This window comes from Gorilla gorilla, chromosome 15, assembly GCF_029281585.2.
Source record: "Gorilla gorilla gorilla isolate KB3781 chromosome 15, NHGRI_mGorGor1-v2.1_pri, whole genome shotgun sequence".
Taxonomy (NCBI): Eukaryota; Metazoa; Chordata; class Mammalia; order Primates; family Hominidae; genus Gorilla; species Gorilla gorilla.
The window spans coordinates 75480824-75500362 of NC_073239.2; the positions used below are offsets into that span (position 1 = coordinate 75480824).

A 19539-nucleotide genomic window follows, 5' to 3' on the forward strand; every position below is an offset into this window, starting at 1 on the left:
TTTAAAACCACAAAGGTATCATCTTTTAATTGCTGAAACTACCCTATTGGTTTTTTCCATTTTAACTTTTTTATGGAAGAATAATATACATTCAGAAAAGTACACATGTTGTAAGTGTACAGCTCAAAGAATTTTCACAAATACAGTACACTTGTGCAAGCAGTATCCAGCTCAAGAAATTGAACACTGCCAGACCCCCAAAGGCCCTCATGCTCCCTTTCAGCCACAGTCTCTACTCCCACAAGCATAAAGCCACTATTCTGACTTCTAACAACCTAGATTAGTTTCCTTGTTTGCACTTCACATAAATGAAATCATACGGTATGTATGGCTTCTTTCACCAGGCAAACCTATTGTAGTTTTTAAGATTCTTTTAGTTTTTAAACTATTATGGCATGCTTTTATAAAGAATGATCTGAGAGGAATTTGTTTTAGTAGCTGTTTCACAGGCTGTTCAATTAACAGGAAGTGAGTTGTAGATAAAGTTGTCTATTAAAACATAGAGTCTCTCAGTTCTCAACCAAATTTTAATGCTGGAATGTCCCTCTAGACATTCTTGCCCCTAAAAGGCAGGCACTGTCTCTGTCATAACACCAACAGGAATACAGTCAAGTACTTAAATGCTTTTTAATAAGCTTTAATAATTGAATGTACATTACTCAAGTTAATTGTGATTTGCATTCGGGATAGGTGGGTCATCTATTTTCTGAATTAACTATCAACTTCTTGGCAGTGGGATATATACTTTTATGCTGCCAGGATCCTATTTCTGAAAATGCTATTATTTAAGAGAGTTGGTATACCTACTAGAGCCAATGAGTAACTTAATTTGGAGGATCTGGCCAGGTTGTTTAACAAGTACTAACTTCTTTTTATATATTTTTAAGTACCCTAATAATTTATTGGATTTTTTTTTTTAGTGAACTCAAATTAGTATAAAAATGTAGCTATCCTGACTGTTACTAATTTTAGATGTCTCCTTATTGAGTTTTGTTTTAAATTCTATACATCGTCCCTTTAAAAATTTATGTTGTTTTGTGGGTTAAAAAATTCACATTTTGGGGGGCTTCATCTTTATATCCTTATTTTGCAGTTAACAGCCTTATAATTTTATGCTGTTTTCTTAGATAATCCATAAAGAATTTGTTTAAAATAATACTATAAAGATTTACAAATGTAAGTATTACTATACCAGTGACTCTTACTGAAAATAGCATTGAAGAGTCAGAAAGTAAGCTTTCAAGCCCAAAATAAATTTTTTTAAATATAAGAGTATAACTGTTATAAAGCCCAAATTTCAATTTTTTTAAAATACCAATTTTTATAAATGTCATTTTATTTTAGATTCGGGGGTACATGTGCATGTTTATTGCATGGATATATTGGTATATTGCTTAATTGTGGGGATTGGGCTTCTAATGTACCCATTACCCAAATAGTTAACATTGTACTTGATAGGTTATTTTTCAACCCTGCCGCCCCTTCCCTGGCTTTTGGAGTTTTCATCGTATATTATTTCTATCCGTATGTCCATGTGTACCCATTGTTTAGCTCCCACTTATAAGTGAGAATATGTGGTAATGAATTTTCTGCTTCTGAGTTAGTTCACTTAGGTTAGTGGCCTATGAGCTCCATCTATGTTGCTGGAAAGGACATGATTTCATTCTTTTTTATGGCTGTGTAGTATTCCTTGAAAAAATACCAATTTTTGAAAAGGGTGTACACTAACTATAATATGGTTTACTTTCACTTGGCACCAGAGATAGCAACAATATTTTGAATGACTATTTGAAATGAAAAGCTAAAATATTGAAATAAGGGGGGGTATTTGGAAAAGGCACAGTGTGTACAAGTAGTGCAATCCCAGTACTCCCTGTGTGCCTTCAATTAAAGCTTTTTCAGCCAGTATCCCTGCTTTTCCAGGCTGGAATTCTATTTCCAAATCTAAGCTCACTTGTTCTTTATTTTGTAGTATCTTCAAACATTTAAGTAAAAGCTAACAAGTCAGCTTTTTGTGGTAAAGATAAAAATATAAATTATATTTATAGTTAATATATAACTCAATTTCTAGTCAGCATTGCTCATTCAAAATTTCCATAGAAATGTTAATAGAAATTTATAGATCAAATAATTCCAAAATTTTCCTTCTTGTCTTTTGACTTCAATACCAGTATTATGTTTTTTTTTCAGTTTTGATCAGCAGGATAAAGAATTGTAAGAACCGACAAACTTGAGAAGCAGTTTTCAAGTTGTGTTGACCTAGTTGTAGGCCGTGTTTGCTGTTTTAATCATCAACTGCAGAGCATAATACTCACCCTTCCAGTAAACCCCGTAAATCAACAAGTGAGAATTATGAAGCCACTTACTTGTTATAAGAATAAAAGTGGTCAACTCTGATATTGTGATAGTGGCTTGTTTTTTTTAACTGTTAAGACGTATCAATGCAGAAGTCAAGATCCTCCCTCACTTTTGGCTGAGGAGAGTTTTATGTTTACAATAACAGCAACAACCATATGTCATAGTTACCATTTATGTACCCTTCCTTTAGGTGGCATACTCTGCTAAGATCCTTGATCAACTCAATTAGGGAGGTAATATTCTCATTACTTGCTATAAACAAGTGGTTCTTCAATGGAAGGGGTCTCTGAGGTGGTGTTGATACCTTTGTTTTCATGTTTATACTCTGTGTTCTCTGTAGAATTTGAAAGGGAGCTCTATTAAACTGGAGGGACCAAGCAGTAATAATTTCTGTCCCTCTCTAACTCTTGGAAGTTTAGAAACAGAGTGAGAAGTGAACACAGATAGCATTTAAACGTTAACATCATAGTAAGCACTTTTTTTTTTTTTTTTTTTTTGAGACGGAGTCTCGCTCTATCACCCACGCTGGAGTGCAGTGGCGCGATCTTGGCTCACTGCAAGCTCAGCCTCCCGGGTTCACGCCATTCTCCTGCCTCAGCCTCCCGAGTAGCTGAGACTACAGGTGCCTGCCACCATGCCCGGCTAATTTTTTGTATTTTTAGTAGAGACGGGGTTTCACCATATTAGCCAGGATGGTCTTGATCTCCTGACCTCCTGATCCTCCCACCTTGGCCTCCCAAAGTGCTGGGATTACAGGCATGAGCCACCGCGCCTGGCCCATAGTAAGCACTTTTAATACATTTAAAGATTTTTAAAAATTGTATCACAGTTTAGCTGGGCATGGTGACAGACACCTGTAGTTCTAGCTACTAGGAAGGCTGAGGTGGCAGGATGGCAGGATTCCTTGAGCCCAGAAGGTCGAGGCTGCAGTGAGCTATGATTGTACCACTGCACTCCAGCCTGGGTGACAGAATGAGACCCCATTTCTTTAAAAAACAAACAAACAAAACCTATATCACAGTTGTATGTTCAATTTTGGTCTATTTGTGGATATCAAATATATGTAACTTGTATTTGTCCACACTCTTGTCCTTATAAAAGATTAAATTTTCTACAGTATAACAATAATAGTTTAACATGAATGTTTATCTCCAGTGAGACTGTATAATGAAATATGGAATGCTTATAAACTTGCTCATTTAAATATCTTCTTATAAAAATCCACCCAAAAATTTTTTTAATTTTTAGTATAAATTTTTTTTAATTTTTAATTTTTGTGAGTACACAGTAGGTATATGTATTTATGGGTTACATGAGATATTTTGATACAGGCATGCAGTGTGTAATAATCACATCAGGGTAAATGGAGTATGCATCTCCTTTGTGTTACAAACAATCCAGTTATACTCAGTTATTTTAAAATGTGCAATTAAATTATTTTTTACTATAGTCACCCTGTTGTGCTAGCAAATTACTGGGCCTAACTCATTCTTTCTATTTTTTTTTTTTAACCCATTAACCATTCCCACTTCCCTTCCACTCTCACTACCATTCCCAGCCTGTGGTAACCATCCTTCTACTGCCTATCTCCATGAGTTCAATTGTTTTTTCTCTTCTTTTCCAGCCTGGCTCTGTCGTCCAGGCTGGTGTGCAGTGGCACCATCTTGGCTCACTGCAACCTCTGCCTCCTGGACTCAAGCCATCCTCCCACCTGAGCCTCCCAAGTAGCTGGGTCTACGGGCGCGAGCCACCACACCTGGCTACTTTTTGTATTTTTTGTGGAGACTAGGTCTAGCCATGTTGCCCAGGCTGGTCTTGAACTCCTAAGCTCAAGTGATCCACCTGTCTCAAACTCCCAAAGTGCTTGGATTACAGGCATGAGCCACCTCACCCGGACTGTTTTTATTTTTTAGTTCCCACAAATAAATGAGAACCTTCAAAGTTTGTCTTTCTGTGTCTGGCTTATTTCACTTAACATAATGACCTCCAGTTCTATCCATATCATTGCATAAGACAGGATCTCATCCTTTTTTATGGCTGGATAACACTCCATTGTGTACATGTACTACCTGAAACTTTTGTGAAATAAATGAAGCTTAAGAGATAACTGATTTTTATCTTAAAGAAAATTAGAAAAGAAATACTGATTATACAACATTATAATTTTTTTCATATCACCCTACCCCAAGAATTTGTTTGAAATAAGTTATAGAAGGTTGTTAATTGACTGTACTTCACAGCACAGATTAACAGCATCATAACGGAGCCATGCCCTTAGTATCCAGGGTGTCTTGTTGGCCTAAGACCTATATGTGCCATAGGTTTCTCTCAGTTAACTTTCCGATTCTCTGGCCATAAAAAAGATTTTTTCCTCAGCCTATTTTATCTCAATACTAAAAATTTGCTTTGCTATAATAGTGTATTGCTCTTCTGTACTCCCTGCCAGCTTTATGGGTTGTTTCCTACGGATTGTATTGAGTAATATGCTCCAGGCTGGCCTAGGAAGAAGGGAGATTCTAAACCTCTTTTTGTAATTATTAAATTCTTAGGTAAGAGAATCTGTGAAAACTTTTCACCTTGGAAGAAATGGCCCATTAATTTCCTTTATTTAATACAAATTTCAGATTTTCTCATGACCCTTGGCTTCCCCCCTCTCTCATCTGTGATGCATAAAGATAATAATCCGTTAAAGTATTTTCTATTGATAGTCATTAAAATTCAGCTGTTTAACTTCCTTCTTTACATTAAGGCCACTAGATCAAACTTCTGTTTACCTGGTTTTATGACAATAACGGTGGGAGTGCATTTGGTTTGTGTTCTTTTAGTGAATAGGAATGAATCATGATTATTTCTATGCTTAACTGATTTTCTTCTGAAAAAATAAATTTTTATGTAGTTTCACCAGGTAATATGGATCAGACACAAATCGAGCTTAATCCGTACCTCACATGTGTATTTTCAGGTAAGATTTTTACTTTAAAAGTTCTTGAACTTGGAGCTGTTCAGATTTTTTCATTTCCTGATGATTCTTTCTCTCATAATAATCAACACAGTAGAAATACTAATAGCAATTTTTAATTCTTCTGTAATATCTGTAAATTCACCCCAGGTTATAAACTCAGCTCTCCAAAAGGCGTAAGTTAGGGGACAGGAAAGAAAACCTATCGTTTCGCTTTGGAAAGTTTATAAAATGATGAATTAAAAGGCTGCAGGTGTGGTATTCAGAGCACTAAGGATAGGACTCCAGATAATTCCATCTGGGGGAGGTTATTTGTTGGGACAGGACAGTGTTTAAACTTTGAAGTCATTTTAAACAAAGTGAAGCAGCTGGAACCTGGCATAAGAAGAAACAGATCTTTCACATTAACGATTGCTTTTTAGAGGAAAAAATTGGAGTTGTTTTTACAGGTGTCGGAACATTTATTCTTCCTATAAGAACTGCTTTGTTTTTACCTTAAATTATAAATTTTAAAATAAGCATTTGTCAACTCATTTGAAAAATAAAAAAAGTAATAGGATTCATATGCCTAAAAGATATTTTGGGATAAGATTATTGTAACATTTTAAGTTACCCTTTCTAAAACATGAGTAAGGAAAGAAATGTTTAATAGTGACTAATTCTGGAAAGCAAAAGTAAATAAAATATTGCATACTATACTTAACATCAAATGATAAGGCACCTTCTTCATCAAGTCTTTCATTTATTCTCAAACACTTGGGCTATGATGTTGCAAATCTGTAGGACTGGGTTAAGTATGTGGGGAGAATTGAATACAGCAGGATAGTTTAGCAGCTGCTTACACAGGAATTGGAGCAAGAGTGGATGAGTCCAGGGTGTACAGGAAAAATGCTTCAAGAACTCAATAAAACACAGCTGAAATACTGTAACATTTTCACAGACAGCTGGGAAGCAACTGCATTGCTGGAACTCAGGGCTGATTTTAAAGACAAGATCTGGTCAGTGTGAATCTAAGCAAGCTGTTAGCAAAGAGAAACCACAGACTCTCTAGGTGGAAACAAATCAATTTGGTTCAGCAGTCATTTCAAGGTCCACTGTTTGCCCAGCATCATGCTGAGGCTTTGTAGAATGCAGAGGTAAATAAGACACAGTCACTGTCCTAGTGGAGCACATCTTTAATGGAAACAACAGACTTACAAGTTAGTAACAATAATACAAGGTGATAAGGTCACAGATACTTACTGTGTACCTGCTATCCTAGTCACTCAGAACACAAAGACTGTCAGTTCCAAAGACTGTCCGTGCCCTTAAGGAATGCATTGTCTGGTAGAAATGACAGATACATAAATAATTACAGTGCAGTCTGGTAAGTGCTGCAATCAGAATAAGCCACAATTAACAGGAGAGGAACTAATATTTCACCACTATCACTGGAAAAACAATTCAGAGAATTGAATCCTACCATTCGTTACATAACTTATTACTCAGAATAAATTATAGTTTTTCTTTTACTTAGTTTTATAAATCTGACATCCAAAAACAGAAAACATAAAATTTCTTTATGAATTTTAAATATTTTTAAAGCAAAAAATTGGAATTTCAAGTGTCAAAAACATGTATTAAATTATGTCTCAGGAAGCTTCTAACGCATGGTCTGACTCCATGGCATGCCCCACTTAAATGCATGCCAGGTTAAATGACACCCTGCAAACCCATGGAATCAAGGAATAGTCTTTTTTATAGACCTGAAAACGGCTGTTGAAACAATTACATCATAGAGTAATGACTTGACTGTGCAAATTTAAAAAGTCAAACTTTAAAAGCATCAAACTATATTTAATAGAGGTAGAAGATTTATATTTGCTTTCATGGTGATTTATTAAAATGTTATGTCTTTTCTTTAAAAAAATTAATTTTTTAATGAATGTTACCCTTTTCGCCTGTTCACAGTAATCTAAGTGATGCTTTTTTTTAATGTTCCCAGTTTAAAGTGTTCTCTTACAAAGTTCTAAAACTGTGATTTAGCTTGTGTAAATGAATACTTTAAATAAAAAGTTTTCAGCCGGGCACAGTGGCTCACGCCTGTAATCCCAGCACTTTGAGAGGCCGAGGTGGGCGGATCACGGGGTCAGGAGTTTGACATCAGCCTGACCAACATGGTGAAACCCCGTCTCTACTAAAAATACAATAATTAGCCGGGTGCGGTGGCACACGCCAGTAATCCAAGCTACTCAGGAGGCTGAGGCAGGAGAATCGCTTGATCCCGGGAGGTGGAGGTTGCAGTCAGCCGAGATCATGCCATTGCACTCCAGCCTGGGTGACAGAGCGATAATCCGTCTCAAAAAAAAAAAAAAAAAAATTCCCAAAATATACATTAACAAATACCTTTTGATAAGATGGTACATTTTATTGCTATAACTTCTTGATTAAAACACAGTTAACTAGAGTTTAAACTAGCATAACTATTTGGAGGCCTTCCAGAGTGTACTCTCTTTGCCCACTCCCTCTTTTTTTCTTAATTGTATTTCAGTGAAACATTCTTATTCCTCCTTCTAAAGCAGAGTACCTTTTGCAGCCCACCCTGAGCCTCATTGCCTCTTAGATAGTGGCTTTCCAATTACCTAAAAGTAAGAGCTGATGTGTTTGTGTGCTTTCTATGTTCCAGCACTATATAAAACACTTTGTATGTATTATCTGGCTGAATCCTCACAAAAACCTCTGAAGTCAGCCGGGCGTGGTGGCTCACACCTGTAATCCCAGCACTTTGGGAGGCCGAGGCGGGTGGATCACGAGATCAGGAGATTGAGACCATGGTGAAACCCTGTCTCTACTAAAAATACAAAAATTAGCCGGGCGTGGTGGCGGGCGCCTTTAGTCCCTCGCAGCTACTTGGGAGGCTGAGGCAGGAGAATGGCGTGAACTCAGGAGGCGGAGCTTGCAGTGAGCCAAGATCGCGCCACTGCACTCCAGCCTGGGTGACAAAACAAGATTCCGTCTCAAAAAAAAAAAAAAAAGAAAAGAAACACCTCTGAAGTTGGTACTCATATTTTTTTTATAGTTGAGAAAACTGGGGTTCAGAGAAGTTACGTAACTTTTTCAGTCTCTTATTTTCTATCCCTCTTACCTTTTACCTATTTTTCTTTATAGTACTTAGCACTTCCTGTTATATTAGTTGCTTATTTCCTTACTTGTCATTCATCCCCTAAACCCAACAGAATGTGCGGCCAGTGAGGTTAGACCCTTTGTTTTCTTCACTGCTGTATTCTCCAGAGTCTAGAACAGTGCCAGGCACATAGTAGGTGCACAGTTGATATCTGTTGGATGGATGGATGAGCTCAGCTCTGCCCTGTTCCAGAATCCATTCTCTTATCCCCTCTGCCTTTTACTCCTTCCCATACAGAAGCCTCACACCAGCAGTCTGGGTGGGGCCATTCCTGAGTGACCTGATTTGGACCCTACTCTTGATCTGTCATGAAGACACTTGTGCTTAAAACTTCATCACCGCTCCCAAGTTTGTTGGTGTTCTTATTGCTGCCTAGTCAGTCAACCAAATCTGTCATTTCAGAGTGAAACTTGGTTCTTTATAAGTACTAAGTCTCCATCCAAAATATCTTGACCCTATTTCCACTGCCAAGGATCATTAGTTCTTCTATGGACTATTTTTATAGATCCGTCTCCTGTCTTTCTATTTTCCACACAGCTATTAGGATGATTTTTACCTCTTTTTTTTTTTTAACTTTTATTTTAGGTTTGGGGGTACATGTGAAGAAGGTTTCCTGTATAGGTAAACTCAGGCCGTGGAGGTTTGTCATACAGATTATTTCATCACCCAGGTATTAAGCCTAGTACCCAATAGTTATTTTTTCTGCTCCTCTTCTTCCTCTCACCCTCCAGTCTCAAGTAGATCCCAGTGTTTGTTGTTTCCTTCTTTGTGTTCATGAGTTCTCATCATTTAGCTCCCACTTATAAGTGAGAACATGCAGTATTTGGTTTTCTGTTCCTGCATTAGTTTGCAAAGGATGATAGCTTCCAGTTTCATCCATGTTCCTGCAAAAGACATGATCTTGTTCTTTTTTATGGCTGCATGGTATTCCTTGGTATACATGTACCACAGTTTCTTTATCCAATTTGTCATTCATGGGCATTTAGGTTGATTCCATACCCTTCCTGTTGTGAATAGTGCTGCAGTGAACATTTGCGTATATGTGTCTTTATGGTAGACTGATTTATATTCCTCTGGGTATAAATCCAGTAATGGAATTGCTGGGTTGAATGGTAGTTCTGCTTTTAGCTTCTTTGAGGAATCATCATATTACTTTCCATAATGATTGAACTAATTTACCCTCCTACCAAGTGAATAAGTGTTCCCTTTTCTCTGCAACCTCACCAGCATCTGTTATTTTTTGGCCTTTTAATAATAGCCATTCTGACTGGTGTCAGATGGTATCTCATTGTGGTTTTGATTTGCATTTCTCTAATGAGCAGTGATATTGAGCTTTTATTCATATACTTGCTGGCCTCATGTATGTCTTCTTTTGAAAAGTGTTCATGTCCTTTGGGGTTGTTTTTCTCTAATACATTTGTTTTAAGTTCCTTATAGATGCTGGATATTAGACATACATTTGCTCAAATTATTCCTCTGGTCAAAATTTTTTGTGACTCCTTACTGCTTTCACAGGACTTGGCCCTGGCCTTGCTTATCTCACCATTCCTCCTGTCCAAACAATATTTGATATCAGAATACTCAGAGTTCCCTTAACACATTAACTTTATCTTGACTTTATTTTGTTATTCTGTTTTCCTTCATTGCCTTCCCACCATCTTTTCAGTCCCAACTCAATAGCTACCTTCCACTTCATTTAAGTATTCCTATACATGTTTATCTCCTCTACTAGGTGATGAACTTCTTGAGGATGAGGACTCTGTCTTCTTCATCTGCGTATGCTCTTAGCTCCATACATGCAGAAGATTGATATAGATGTTTAGTTAGTGCATATATGCTTTTGGAGAAGCCCACTTTAATGTCTCTGGGCCTCAGTTGCCTTGTCTGTTTCCGAGAATTACTGTTAGGATCAGATAATATGATGGTGAAAACGTATTTACAAAATTTGAATTGTTATACAAATATAAGGCAATAACTGCAAGAAATGCTTACAGTGATTGAATTCAGTATGTTCCTTGAGACTTGGAAACTTCTAGGAGATCCCTCCACCCTAAAAAGTTATAGCTCTTGTTACAACATTGAGCAATTTAATCTGTAATTTTATGCACAAAGTAGAAAACGAAGGTATATACAAAGTGGTTTTGTGAAATTAAATAACAGAGAAAAGAAGAGTATTTGGTATCACTGTTGTTTTTGGCAGATGCATAACTCAAGGAATGGATTAGAAGGTAACATTAAGTTGTTCGTATGAGTGGAAAATTAATTTGCTCTAGGACTTAGTTATATCCAGTGTTAGTTTTTACTTTATTCATGAGGTGAGCTCTGATATTGGCTGCTTCCCTCAGTTATTTTGTGTATTCTGCATCATGGCTTTGTAAAATATAAGACTGTTTAAATATTATATATTATTAATGCTTATGTCCTATACACATTTTTAAGGCCAGGCATGGTGGCTCACTTCTGTAATGTCAGCACTTTGGGAGGCTGAAGAAGGAGGATCACTTGAGACCAAGGAGTTTGAGACAAAGGAGTTTGAGACCAGCCCCGGCATCACAGGGAGACCCTCCCTCTACAAAAAATTTTTAAAAATTAGCCAGGCATGGTGGTACATACCTGTGGTCCTAACTACTTGGGAGGCTGAGGTGGAAGGATCACTTGAGCCTGTGAGGTTGAGGCTGCAGTGAGCCATGATCATGCCACTGCACTCCAGCCTAGGTGACAGAGCAAGACCCTGTCTCAAAAAAAAGATTTAAAAAATATAGTCTTTAATGTCTATTCACTGCATTTTTATTACATCCTGACAAACTGAAAAGACTAAAATCTTTTCCTATTTGAAATATTTATTCTATTTAAATTCACATAAAACTTTTCTTTTTAAATACTATGGTATTATATTATAGTTTGTGATATTGCTGTAATGATACCAAATCTTATCTTCCTCTCTCTTTTTATAAAAAAATGAAATAGCAACAAAAAGGAGTGATACAGTATTTAAAATAGTCTTTGTTAAATTTCCTTATATGAAAGGAATTTTCCTTTTACAAGTATTGTGAGCTTGGACAGCTGTGATTGAGACATCATTAAAATCTCCAGAACTGTCTAATTATACTGTGGCCCCTATAAAAATTTAATGAAAAATTCTATGTTATTACTGTAGAAACTACTTGAAAAACATGAAGGGATTTTAGAAAAATTACTGTGACTCTTGTCTGAAATATGTCTTTAAGATTGTTTAAGGTAATTTATTTTTAACGTATTTATTATTCTTATGTCTATGGTAAATCCATGAAATTTTAAATGAGGATTTTTGTTTGTTTGTTTTAAATAATACCAAGTTGACAGTCTTTATATTCTTAAGCATTGTGCTTTAGACTTACAGATACATACACTTACGTAGTCAACTTTGAATTTTTTACATATTAATGAATTATTTGTCCCAAACTGCCTGCCCTCTGCCACCAGCCAGCTTTCATATTAGACATTATAATATTGCTCTTAATCCATGAAGTGGGAATTTTTTTCATATTTCATTAAACGTAGAGATAATGTCTACTTTACAGTAGAGAGAAAAGTCTATTTTACAGAGAAAAATGCTTTCCAAAGTCAAGTGTCAGTAATACTTGGATGACCACTGCAGTATGTTTTTCCTCTGACATTGCTAACCTTGTATCACTTCTGTTGACTAATAGCATAGCACCCTTAGGCACTCAGTAAATCATTATTAATGACATGCTCTTGAGTTTAAGAGTCCATTTTTTAGGAATAGGAGGAAGAACAAAGTGCCTTGGCAACCTTTGACTTCAAATGCCTTTTACATGGTTCATATCTTACCTCTTTAAAAAAAAAAAAGTTCTTGCTCTAACCACAAACCTTTAATTTCTGGCTATTATAGTGTTTTATTGCTCTCCTAGCTATTTACTTAATGGTGACAGTAGTAATAATGGCTATCTTTTAATGGTAATGGGAGCGCTTAGTTTTTGACCACTTACTGAGTGCTAAGCTCTGTTGTTGAGCTCTTCACTGACACTATTTTATCCTCACTATACTGTGCAAAGTAGGTACTATTATCCCATTTAACATATGGGAAACTGAACTTTTGAGTGGTAAAATAACTTGCTGACAGTCACACAGCCAGCAAGAAGTTAAGTCTGGATTTCAGAGACTAGGCCCTTAACCCCATTTGATCTTACTTAGCATTTATCATCTGTATCACAACTTTTAGCTTGTATACCGATGTTGTCTCTGACTGATTAGGAGTGAGGGTGGAAAGGAGGAAGGTGTATTTTACCTCACTGACAAGTTTTGAGCACCTTGGGACAAGAGAGTCCCTTGTATGCAATCCTTATTTGGAATCCGCGCCTCCCCCCCCCCCCCAAACTCACATTATTTCTCAAAGCATAAAGCACGTAAATACTCGGGATACGCATGTTGAGCTGAATGAACTTCTCCTCTGTGCAGGTGGGAAAGCAGTGCCACTCTCCACTTCACAGATGCCCCCTGCCAAGATGTCAGTGATGCTGCCGTCAGTGAACCTCGAGGACTGCTCTCAGTCTCTGAGTCTCAGCACAATGCAGGAGGACATGGAGTCTTCGGGGGCAGATACCTTCTGAACGGGAAGAGACAGCCAGCACAGTGTTTATGCCACTGGTTTTAAAGTCATTTTACCTTGGCTTAAAACCGTCTCTCAGACTGTTTGGTTTTTGAGCATATTCTGAAAAAAAAATTCCAATTTTTTTAAATAAAACAAAAAGCATAATTTGGGTAAAGTTTTTAAATAAAATAAGTCATCATAAGTCTGATTGTGAGTTGTTTCTTAGAATCCCGAGATAGCATAGAGTAGTGAAAGGGCATGGCTTTTGACATCTAGGCATTTAATCTATAGGTGTAATTATCTGTATGTATTTATAAAATTATGTAGCTCAAGGTTATTCGTTCTAACATTTTTATAACAGCAAATAGAAAAAATCAAATGTCTATCAATAATGGACTGGTTTTAAAGTGATGGTACATCAGTACAATGGAATACTATGTATTACAAAAAAAAATTTTTAAAGTTTATTGATATGGAATAATCTTTGAGATGCACTGTTAAAGTGAAAAAAGCCATGTGCAAAATAGTGTGTGAACTATGCAGTTGTTGAAATTATTTAAAATGGGGTGGGGAGGAATTCAAATGTATGGTATGTCACATATTCTTACATGTATTTGCTTGTAAATATATTATATAAACAAGAAACTGCTAAGTTTGTCTCCAGGGAGGAGAATTGTTGGCTGGGTGATAGGAGAGGCTAAGTGATAGGAATCAAGGATAATCGTGGTTACTATGTATTTGAACTTCAGTTGTGATAGAAAAAAATCATCAGTGAGATTAATTTTTATATGCCTTATGTATACCATATAAACCTTTATAAACCTGTGAAACATGTAACTCTATTACCTTTTGCAACATAAATACATAAAATTAAAGGAAAATAAAAAGCATTGCTTCGTAATCAGATACATGTAGGTTCTAATCCCAATTTCTGTAACTTCTTGCTTTGTGATAGGGGCCAACGAAATGCCTTCTTATCAGCTGTTTCAGATTAATGGGTTTAATACTTATTTTTGCAGAATAATGGACATTAGTGATTGTGTGTGGAGATGGGGGTGGGTAGTGCCCAGCACAGTGCTTGATACCATGTAAGTGCTCAATAAATGGTGGTGTTCTTATTATCTTGAGGGATTTCAGTACTGTATAGTAGAGGGCATAAGCACATGAAAAGAAAGGCAGCCTAGCACTAGTGAAAAAAATTTACCTCCCAGAAAAATCATTTTCTGTCACAACTGAATTTCAAACACACAGTAATTACAGTCATCCTTGACTTTTTCAGCATTTTTGTAGGTTGCTAAGTGGATCTCAGCACTGGCAGTACATTAGAACCTCTGGGAGCTTTAAAAAATACTAATGCCTGGGCCTTGTACCAAGGGATTTCAATTTAATTGATCTTGGATGGGGTCCAGGCATTGGTATTAAAAAAAAAAAAAAAGACCTTTTCAGGTAATTTTAATGGGCACTCAAGGCTGAGAATTACTGAAGAGCAATTTAGAATTCCTTAAACTTCTAGTAGGGGCCATTGCCTGGGGATTTTTTTCTCACTGAACATAGAAGCTGCAAGAGTCTATGGAAACTCAGAAATGTGTCAGCCTTCCACATGCACTTCCTCACAGCTTCTCTCAGGTATTTGGTTACTGGAATGTTTTAGGTTTCACTTTAGAACCCGTTTTCTTTGATATGGCCCTTTGGACAGTTCTGCTTATAACAGTTTCCTTTAAACAAGTGGAAGAAAAATGCTGCTCTGTGGATTTTAATTTGTTTTTGATATTCATCTACAAGACTCTGGGCAAGGTGAAAGCTGGAGAAATGTTGCTTAGTGCTGCTTCATTTTAAACATGACACCCCACCCCCCAACCTTGGTTTCTGGTTTTCATAGTTTTTTCTGCCTTGGAAGGATTTCAGCAAAATCTTGTTTTAGTTAAAGCATTTTTTATTTAAAGGTGTTGGTAGATTTTTGCTCCTAACCATAGAAAGCCTGCCTTTTCTAACTTTAGGGTAGAAGTGTAATCTTGGATTTATTCTACTCCCTGTGCACGTGAGCTTTTCTTTTAAAAAAAATTAGTGTCCATTCGACGGTTTCTTTCTTTTTTTTTTTTTTTTTGAGATGGAATTTTGCTCTTGTTGCCCAGGCTGGAGTGCAATGGCACAATCTTGGCTCACCACAACCTCTGCCTCCTGGTTTCAAGCGATTCTCCTGCCTTAGCCTCCTTAGTAGCTGGGATTACAGGCGTGCGCCACCACGCCCGGCAAATTTTGTATTTTTAGTAGAGATGGGGTTTCTCCGTGTTGGTCAGGCTAGTCTTGAACTCCCGACCTCAGGTGATCTGCCTGCCTCAGCCTCCCAAAGTGCTGGGATTACAGGCGTGGGCCACCGTGCCCGGCATTCATCTAGTATTTTGTTTTATAGGATTATTTCTGTTCACGGTTACTCCTGTACACATTCCTCTGCCAACCACTTCATATCCTTTTGGAATAAGACGATGTATGTAAAAACAAACTAAATGGAACTTTTGATTTTATAAGCTTTAAAATTTTTATTTTATATTAAATTTTACATTTCCAACTTCCGGAATAAACTATTTATGAGACATGCTATTAAGAGGTAGACTATGAAGATCAAGGCTGTTACTATTGCTGGGCTGTGACTGGACACGGTGGCTCATGCCTGTAATCCCAAGACTTTGGGAGGCCGAGGGCGGATCACTTGAGCTCAGGAGTTTGAGACCAGCCTGGGCAACATGGCAAAACCCATCTCTACCAAAAATACAAAAAATTAGCTGGGCACGGTTGCACATACCTGTAGCCCCAGCTACTCAAGAGGGTGAGGTGAGAGGATCGCTTGAGCCCAGGATGTCAAGACTGCAGTGAGCCGTGGTTGTGCCACTGCACTCCAGCCTGGGTGACAGAATGAGACCGTGTCTCAAAAAAAAAAAAAAAAAAAAAAAAAAATTGCTGAGCTATCATGCCTTAACACTAGGTAACATGTGTTTTAAATGTTCCTTTCTGCTGGGTGCGGGTGGCTCACACCTGTAATCCCAGCACTTTGGGAGGCTGAGGCAGGCAGATCACCCAAGGTTAGGAGTTCAAGACCAGTCTGGCCAACATGGTGAAACCCCATCTCTACTAAAAATACAAAAATTAGCCAGGCATGGTGGCGTGTGCCTGTAATCCCAGCTACTTGGGAGGCTGAGGCAGGAGAATTGCTTCAACCCAGGAGGCAGAGGTGGCAACGAGCTGAGACTGCACCACTTAACTCCAGCCTGGGCAACAGGGTAAGACTCTGTCTCAAAAAAAAATAAATAAATAAAATGTTCCTTTGTTTTAAATCCTAAATTCGTTCTTTGTATACTTTAATAGAATCTTGAATAAATATTTTTTTCTTAGAAGATTATTACAGTGTTTCTTATTACAGATTTCTGGTTCCTTGATAACTCTTTAAAATGCTAAACATATATCTTAAGATCTTTTATTGTTTTTCTATTAACTCAAAACATTTTAAAAATAAGTAAAGTAGCATTTTTAAGTTCATAGTGTATTACCACCCCCAATCAAAAAGTAATTCTGTAACTGGCAGGGCGCAGTGGTTCACACCTGTAATCCCAGCACTTTGGGAGGCCGAGGCGGGTGGGTCACCTGAAGTCAGGAGTTCGAGACCAGCCTGGCCAACATGGTGAAACCCCGTCTCTACCAAAAATACAAAAATTAGCCAGATGTGGTGGCATGTGCCTGTAGTCCCAGCTACTTGGGAGGCTGAGACAGGAGAATTGCTTGAACCCAGGAGGCGGAGGTTGCAGTGAGCTGAGATTGCGCCACTGCACTCCAGCCTGGGTGAAAGAGTGAGACTGTCTCAAAAAAAAAAATTATTATTATATAATTGAAATATACTTATCTTTTAAAAGATGTCCTGATGCTGTGGTATTTCCTTATATGTGAGTAACTTGAACAATAATGGAGAGTACAGTCCTTAATATTTCTGTGATGTTACTAAGAGAAAACTCACTGAAGCATTCTTTTCTATCATATATCCATATGTGCATCTGTTTAACAAACATGAAGTATGAAGGACATGGGGTGTACAGTGTGGCGTGGATCCTCAGGGGGAGGCTGGGCAGTCACCTCAGGATTTGTCATTCCTGCTTTTGGTCATATGCCTCTCTTGGAGGACAGAGATTAACCACAAGAAATTCTGTCTCCCCCTAATATGGAATCATCATTTGATCATTAAACATCAGTTGCACAGTAGTTTTTGAAGACTCTATTAGAAATGCACTAGAGAAAAGCAAATTTTCTAATGAGAAATCTGATCATTATTGTTTAGGGAATTTCATGAAGGCAGTGTTTTTATTTGACCTAGGTAGGAGAATGAGGGGTAGATTTCAAGTATCAGACTGTCAAACCTTTGAGAATCATCAGCCTGTGTCTGTATTCTTTTTAAAATAATTTTTCTTCTTGTCCTGAAGTGTTTACCTAGAAACAATAGGAAATATTAGCCAGAGTACAGATGCCCCCTTATGAGGCCTGTAAATATTGTAAAGCTATTTGATGGTCCTCTAATTACCAAGACAGCAAGCAAATCAGAGCTCTTTTTCTGGGTCTTTATAGTATGAATGGTGACATTTATAATTTCAGCCATAGTGAGGAATAAGTTATTGATACATCTCTGGAATTCAGGGACCCCTAACCAAAGTTAAAACCCTCAAGTAGTTCAGTACGCTCCTACCATCTCCTGGGAGTTCACTCACGAGGCTTCGGAAGAGACCCAAATGATGAGACTGAACAGGACTTAAAATCTTCAAAGGAGCTGGTAAGGAGTCTATGTACCAGGAATACACGCACCCCAGGAGTAGTTCTCAGTATACATAGAGGTCACAGATAAAGAACAGGCCCACTGGCCCCATAATTAATATATATGTAAAGAGTTGAAAGTGTATGTCGTTTTCCCAGAATTATGATGATAAACTATTTGAGTTGGCATCTTGTATCCTACTTTTCCTGAACATGGACATTTTTCTATTTTTTACAAGGTGCTACATTATAAGTAAATATGTAAATTGTAATATAAGAGGTATTTCTATCATCAGGATAGTTGTATAGGATTGCTTGTCAAGCTTGATAAGTAATTTTATTTCCTTTGGTCACATTCCCCAATAGTCGGACGGGTTATAAAAGTACCACGGACACTCGAGATAATTTAAAATGTGATTGGGTTGACTTTTCTCTCCAGATAAAATATCCACTGTATGTAGTTCTATGTAATTACAACAACAGCCTGAGTAGCTGAGTCTAGAGATATTTGTGGCATGCTCTAAAGTATGTAGAAGATGTTCAGATCTTAAACTTGGTGGATTTGTTTGCTAGCATTAAGCAGAGGTATTCCTATGATTTGAGTGTTGCCTGGAGCTAGAAATGGATAACAGGTCCAGAAAGAGGCAGGTTAGCAGATGAAGCTATGGTCTCTCATTCTTAAAAACAAGGTAGTGGAAACGTATTTTGCTTCAAAAAAGGAAGGGGAAAAAAATGAAGAAAAGTAGAGTCATAGAAAAGGAAAGCAATAGCTTTTAGTTACACAGCAATTTTACACGGGAGTCAGTTCATTTGATTGGGCATAACAAAAATATCTGTTTTTTTTTTTTTTTTTCATTGTCTTGGGTGGAATTTGCACTTACAAAGCTGTCTGCTTGACCTGAAGATCTCAGGTAAGCTGTTTGTGCCTTGAAACCAGCTTCTGGAGACTTGTTGGTTAGCCTCAACTTGCAGTCACTCATGGGAGTAGAAGTCCATTGGTTTTAGTTGAAAGTTCATTTTCATTATGACACATGTAACTGTGGGTCAATTGTAGCTGTCGTCAAGAGGACCTGAAGTGGCTCCTTCCAATAATGTTCTAATGCATTTTTGTGTCTGTGTCAATTAGCATTTTCTGTAGAACAAACCACCCCAAACTAAGTAGCTTAAAACAATCATTTATTTACTCATGATTTTGGGGATGAGCAATTTGGGCTGGGCTCAACTAGGACAACTTTGCTTTGCTCCACATGATGTTGTCTGACCCTCACACATGAATTTACACTCAATTGATAGTTGATGGCCTCACATATCTGGTGGTTGCTGGCTGTTGGCAGGGAAATGGAGGTAACTGGGTCATGTGTCTCTCATTATCCAAGAGGCTAGCCCAAGTCCATTTATGTGATGTTGATCTGAGAGTGCCTATGAGCAGTAAGAGAGGGCGAGCTTCAGTATGCAAGCAGCGTTCAAGCCTCTGCTTGTGTCATATTGCTAATGCCTTGTTGCCCAAACTAAGTCATATGTCCAAGCCCAGACTCAAAGAATAGATAATTAAACTCTATTTCTTGGTGGGCAGATTTGTATAGTCGCATACTAGGGAACATGCATATGGAATGGGAAGAATTTGTGGCCACTTTTGCAACTTAAAAAACATTGATTTCTCTTCTAGTGGAACTGGTAGCT

The 19539-nt window shown here is 37.5% G+C and overlaps 1 protein-coding gene across 8 annotated transcripts in view; it reads left to right on the forward strand.

The window, feature by feature from the left end:
* Positions 1-13273, forward strand: part of KIAA0586 (KIAA0586 ortholog) — a 120466-nt gene extending 107193 nt beyond the window's left edge. For 3 of the 8 annotated variants that reach the window (XM_055361909.2, XM_055361910.2, XM_055361912.2), the window contains 2 exons: positions 5255-5320; positions 12939-13273. In XM_055361909.2, coding sequence (XP_055217884.2) covers positions 5255-5320; positions 12939-13090 — 218 coding nt within the window. In that variant the 3' untranslated portion in view covers positions 13091-13273. Of the gene's footprint in view, positions 1-2190; positions 2514-5254; positions 5321-9065; positions 9151-12938 lie in introns of those variants that run through there. The other 5 variants (XM_055361916.2, XM_055361911.2, XM_055361913.2 and 2 more) reach the window with 3 other exon arrangements.
* Positions 13274-19539: the final 6266 nt, after the last annotated feature.